General features: G+C 45.3%; 1 protein-coding gene across 1 annotated transcript; it reads right to left on the minus strand.

The window, feature by feature from the left end:
• Window positions 1–2,716: 2,716 nt before the first annotated feature.
• GTSF1L (gametocyte specific factor 1 like) lies at window positions 2,717–3,536 on the minus strand. The gene is made up of 2 exons (XM_010346880.2): window positions 2,969–3,536; window positions 2,717–2,893 (listed from the first exon to the last, which is right to left on the minus strand). The coding sequence occupies exons 1-2, from the start codon at window positions 3,245–3,247 to the stop codon at window positions 2,801–2,803; spliced, it is 372 nt and encodes a 123-aa protein (XP_010345182.1). The 5' UTR covers window positions 3,248–3,536; the 3' UTR covers window positions 2,717–2,800.
• Window positions 3,537–6,414: the final 2,878 nt, after the last annotated feature.

The raw sequence follows: 6,414 nt of genomic DNA on the forward strand, positions 1-6,414 counted from the left end.
TTCAGAATACTCAACAGAATGCCCCAGGCTGCCCCTGCATAGTGACAGACGTCAGCTCAATCTTGCTCTGTCTTGGCAGAGCCCCTGTGGGCAGGGCTTCCACTCAGACTCCCTCCCTCACGGCCTGATTCAGGGTGTTTCAGGAAGAGTAAGTTTTTCCTGGTCCTATGACTTATAGACATATATTTTCCACATCACTTATTTCCCCTGTTTCCTGTATGTCAGTTCTGTAGTTCATGCACTTCATTAATCACTGTCATCTGGAATTTTTTTCCCCCAAGAAGTCTTTGTTTAATACTTCGTGGAAACAGTTGAAGGGGCCAGCCGGGTGGCAAAGTTATGATTACTGAAAAAAATGCTAGCAGCCTAGGCAACATAGTAAGACCCCCATCTCTACAAAAAGTAGAAAAATTTAGCGAGTTATGGTGGCTCATGCCTGTGGTCCCAGCTACTTGGTAGGCTTAGACGAGAGGATTGCTTGAGCCTAAGAGGTTGAGGCTACTGGGAGCTATGATTGTGCCACTGCACTCCAGCCTGGGTGACAAAGCGAGGACCCTGTCTTAACAAAAAACACAAACTTAGCAGTTAAGATTTCCTCCTGAAAAACTTGCAAAAGACAAAAGGTCTTCTATCTGCTGTTTAAAAATAGATACAGTTTAGATTTTGACCAGATAACATATTCACACATATTCCCATGTAAAAGACACTAAAGAGTCAATAGGAAAGAAAGGCTGTCTTTCTGGCCCCACAGTCACCCCATTGCCTTCCTTGGAGGCAGCCAATATTAGTTTCGTTTTCTTTTTTTTTAATTCTTCTTTTTTTGAGACGCAGTTTCGCTCTTGTTGCCCAGGCTGGAGTGCAGCGGTGTGATCTTGGCTCACTGCAACCTCCGCCTCCCGGATTCAAGCGGTTCTCCTACCTCTTGAGTAGCTGGGATTACAGGCATGCACCAGCATGCCCAGCTAATTTTGTATTTTTAGTAGAGACAAGGTTTCTCCATGTTGGTCAGGCTGGTCTCGAACTCCTGACCTTAGGTGATCTGCCTGCCTCAGCCTTCCAAAGTGCTGGGATTACAGGTGTGAGCCACCATGCCCAGCTGCCAATATTAGTTTCTGGTGAAGAGGTAAGCACATTTTTTTCCATAAGGCAATAGATTGAGAAGATATTTCAGGCTTTGTGAGCAGACTTCCATTCTAGAGTATCCTTCAAGAGAAATTATATGCAAAAACAAGCAAGTACATATTCACGTCTTCTCCTGGAACTCTCCCCAAATGGTGGCATACTATATAGACTGCCCTGGACTTGGTTTTTATCAGTTAAACTAGTGGTTGGCAAACCATGGCCCAACAGCCAAGGCCAGCCCCCCACCTGTTGCTGTAAGTCATTTTATTGGGACCTCTGCTCGTTCATTTACATATTTTCTGTGGCTGCTCTCGTGTCGCAGTGGCAGGGCCGAGTAGCTGCAGCATGGACCACATGGCTGGCAAAGGCTAAAATATTTACCGTCTGGCCTTTTACAGAAAAAGTTTGCTGACCTCTGAGCTCAACAGTGTCTCAGCCTTTCCGTATCAGCACAGAACGAGCTGTCTCACTTTTTTTTCAAGGTGGCGTACTATTCTGTTGTATGGCTGCAGTATAACTTATTTTTAATCAGGCCCTTTTAATGGATAATTGGGTCATTTTTTACTTTTTTTTTTTTTGTCGCTTAAGGCAGGATCTCACTATGTTGCCCAGGCTGAACTCAAGTGATCTCTCGCCTCAACCCCCAGAGTAACAGGACACAGCTGTGATTCACCACGCCTGGCTCATTTCTAACTTTTTTTGCTGCTGCAAATAACGCTGCAGTGAATAAGCTTGTACTTACCTCATTTCTGCATGTGTGAATGTATTTCCAGGATGAAGCCTGGAAATGGAATTGCTTGATCAAAGACTGTGTGTATTGATAATGTTTATAGCTATTGTCAAATTGCCCTCCGTGGAGGCCGTACCAACTGGCATTCTCACCAATGTTATCAAAGTGTCCGTTTTGCCCTACCTTTTTTTTTTTGAGACAGGGTTTTGCCCTCGTTGCCCAGGCTGGAGTGCAGTGGCACAATCTCAGCTTACCGCAACCTCTGCCTTTTGGGTTCAAGCGATTCTCCTGCCTTAGCCTCCTGAGTTGCTGGGATTACAGGCATGTGCCACCACCCCTGGCTTTATTTTGTATTTTTAGTAGAGATGGTCTGGCTGGTCTCAAACTCCCAACCTCAGGTGATCTGCCCGCCTCGGCCTCCCAAAGTGCTGGGATTACAGGCTTGAGCCACTGCGCCCGGCCCATTTGGCTCTGCCTTTGCCAGCAGAATTTTTTTTTTTTTTTTTTTTGAAACGGAGTTTCACTCTTGTTACCCAGGCTGGAGTGCAATGGCGGGGTCTCGGCTCACCACAACCTCCGCCTCCTGGGTTCAGGCAATTCTCCTGCCTCAGCCTCCTGAGTAGCTCAGATTACAGGCACGTGCCACCACGCCCAGCTACTTTTTTGTATTTTTAATAGAGACAGTGTTTCACCATGTTGACCAGGATGGTCTCGATCTCTTGACCTCGTGATCCACCCGCCTCGGCCTCCCAAAGTGCTGGGATTACAGGCTTGAGCCACCGCGCCCGGCCGCCAGCAGAATATTTTAAGCCTTTTGATATTTACCAATCTCCAGGTTAAAAAAAAAAAGGTATCCCAGGGTAGTTTGCTTTGCATGCCTTTTATTCTGATGCATTGCACATTCTTCCATGCATTTACGAGATGTGTGCTCCTTCTTCTGCTGGCAGTTTACTGTCCTGGTCTGAGGATCTTCTGGGGACTGGTCTCTCTTGTTGACTCTTTTGTGTCATTTTCACAGACAAGCTTTTGGGGAATAAAAGTCTTAAGGACAAACATATGCTGGCAATCAGCCCCATCGACGTTCCAGATATCCGGGCTGGGAAGGGAGGGGGAGACCTGCTGGGGGTCATCGTTCTGCTCTGAACTAGGAAGACTAACTTTCAGAGGGTTCTCGGTGTCCTCTTCCTCCAGGGAGCTTCTGTTGACACAGACAGCCTCATGTTCCTCCAGCTTTTTGATGGGGACCACATGGCAGGCGTTGTACTTGCAGATGGCCATCTTTTTGGCTTTCTTGGGGTTCTTTCTCCTGCATGATGCCAGGTGGTACTGGAGTCTCCTGAGTGGGATTCGGTGGTGAGGATCATAAGGGCAAACTTCAAAGGCTTCTGGCTCCATGAGAAATTCTTGAAGCAGGGTATCTCACTGCAAAGAGTATAAAGGAAATGCTTCTGTGGAAAAGCCCTTTTGTAAGAAGGATGGAGCTGTCTTCTGCCCAGTGTTGGCCCTTGGGATTCTGTAGGTGAAGGTCTCAACTTGTGGTCTCTGTTTTCTAGGATCACGAGTGGTGGATTAGAAGATCGATGAGGAGCTGTCAAAAGCAGCTATACAGAGAACAGAGCTAGCACATGGCACCTGAGACAGAACCATATACAGCAGATACAAGAGCTGAAAAACCACAGCAGCTGTTCAGGGAGGTATAGGAGACAGCCATCAGCCCCTGCTTGACTCTGAGGGAGGGATACACTGTGATGTCAAGTGGCAGTCACTGGTGGTCACCATGGGCAGCCTAAGTCACCAGGAAGAGGCTATTGTGCACTGCTTTGGCGGGGTGAATGGCTTTGGTGAATGCTGCCATCTAAAATTGTTCATGGATGTATGTTGTGACTTAAGTCTTTTAACTACGCATATTTATTTAACATAATTCTTTTTTTTTTTTTTTTTTTTTTTGAGACGGAGTTTCACTCTTGTTACCCAGCCTGGAGTGCAACGGCGTGATCTCGGCTCACCACAACCTCCGTCTCCTGGGTTCAAGCAATTCTCCTGCCTCAGCCTCCCGAGTAGCTGGGACTACAGGTGTGTGCCACGATGCCCAGCTAATTTTTGTATTTTTAGTAGAGACGGCGTTTCACCATGTTGACCAGGATGGTCTCGATCTCTTGACCTCGTGATCTACCGCCTTGGCCTCCCAAAGTGCTGGAATTACAGGTGTGAGCCACCGCGCCCAACCTTAACATAATTCTTGATATATTTGAGTTTAAATCTACCATCTTATTTTGTACTTTCTAACCTATTCTTTGGTTTTTCTCCTTTCTCCTCATATTTTAAATAGACAGGTTTTTTTTTTTTTTTGAGACAGAGTCTCCCTCTGTCACCAGGCTGGAGTGCAGTGGTGTGATCTCAGCTCACTGCAACCTCCACCTCTCGGGTTCAAGCAATTCTCCTGCTTCAGCCTTCTGAGTAGCTGAGATTACAGGCGCCTGCCATCACACCTGGCTAATTTTTTGTATTCTTACTAGAGATGGGGTTTTGCCATGTTGACTAGGCTGGTTATGAAATCCTGACCTCAGGTGATCCACCCGCCTTGATGTTCCAAAATGCTGTGATTACAGGTGTGAGCCACCACAACTGGCCAGGGCTGGTTTTTGGATGTGATTCCCAGTGCTGTCTTTCTTTACCCTTTTGTTCTGCTGAGGCCCACAGCAGCCTAGTCTCCTTGGGGGCGGGGGAAGGGTTTAAACCTATCTGGTGAAGCCTTCTGGTGTTCCAGCTTAACATAGGAAACGTTTCCTCAAAAACTCCCCATCTCAGGTGGACCCTGCTCTTGTCCTTGCCCTTCACGGAACTGGACCAAAGTCTGAATGTACACAACTGACAAATATGTCAGGGTGTAAGTAAATATGTAAATATGTCAACCTGTCTGGTGTTAAGTATAATTTTTTCTAAACATTAGCCTTGAGCTTCCTCCTGCCCCCAACCCCTTTAAATTGTTTCTCAAGATCTGAGTGACAATAGAGAAATATCACAGTCCTGAATAGGAAGACTCAAAATCATAAATGAATATCCTCTGTAAACTAAATTATATAAATTACATAGCAACCCTAAATTAATGTATAAATATAATGCAATTCCAACTAACTTTTATAGCTATATTTTATGTGCTGATATCTGATAGACCAAGTCTCTGCTTGTTATTAGTTTTTTCCTCCCGAAAGCCTTGACTATCCTCAAGGATTTATTATTCTAGATCATGTGTCAACAAACTATGGACCCATGGCCCAAATCCCCGTGACTATCTGCTTTTGCAAATAAAGTTTTATTGAAGCACAGCCACACCCATTTGTTTACACATTGTCCATTGGCTGCTTTTGAGCTAGATTTGAATAGTTGCAACAGAGTCCAGATGACCCAGAAACCTCAAATGGTTTGTCTGGTCCATTACAGAAAAAGCTCACCCATCCTATTTTTGATGGTGGTTAAGGAAGCCAACTGTATTCAAATCTTCCCTTCTACCACTTACCAGCCTCCTGACCTTGCAGGGGAAAGGTGTGTGTGTGTGTGTGTGTGTGTGTGTGTGTGTGTGTGTGTGTGGTTCTTGGCATTTATTAAGCTGTTGATGGTGTCTTTTCAGATAGGTTTTGTAGTTTTCTATTTTTTGCACATTAAAAAAAATTAATCTACAATGCTTTTTTTTCTCTATTTTTTTTTGTCATTATAAATGATACTTTTTCCATCTCTCCACATCCTAGCTATGGCGTTCAGCCCTTTTTGAGCCTTGAAGTGATTGGATTTGACTACACTGTTACATAATTGCAAATGATTATGCGTGTGGGATGTCTCGTATTATATGACATGCAGACAATTTAGCAACATGACATTCACTGATGTCATAGTAAGAAACTGTAATGGGAATCCAGGTATAGAGAAAAGATTAGACAAGAGATTCTAAAAAAAGGCATCTTTCATAATCATGCCATTTAATTATTCTGGGTGTGCCAGTCAGGACAAGCAAGGTTAGGCTGCAATAACAACGTCAAAGCTTCAGTAGCTTAAAACAACAAAGGCTTATGAATCACTTTCATTTCATGTCTAAAGCAGGCTTCTGGGTTGGGGAGGGGTCTTGGCGATCTGCTCCTCGTGGTCAGTGGAGCCAGGCTGATGGAGCCCCCGCAGCCACACATGCTTCCCTCCAGAAGAAGGAAGAGGAGATAGTGAGTCTCGCACTGGCTTTTAAAGCTTCCATTAGGAAACGATAAACAGTACTTCTGCTAGTGTTTTGCTGTTCCAAGTAAGTCCTATGGCCCCACCTAACCTTAAAGAGCAAGGAGGTACCCTCCGTCCACACACCCAGGAGGAGGAGACTAGGAACTTTGTGAATTCCTGAGGGCTTCCCCCATCTGCCCTTCTAGCCACCAGCATTCATTTCTCTCTTCCTCACACATACAGAACATACTCCTCCCCATGGGAGAAAATCCAAAGTCCTAGCTCAGCGTGGGGGATCAGTGGCTTTCTCAGTGCTCACCCGGGGCTTCTCGAGATCTTGAGATCTGGCCCTTACACCAGCC

The sequence above is a fragment of the Saimiri boliviensis genome, chromosome 9 (genome assembly GCF_048565385.1).
Source record: "Saimiri boliviensis isolate mSaiBol1 chromosome 9, mSaiBol1.pri, whole genome shotgun sequence".
NCBI classification, from domain to species: Eukaryota; Metazoa; Chordata; class Mammalia; order Primates; family Cebidae; genus Saimiri; species Saimiri boliviensis.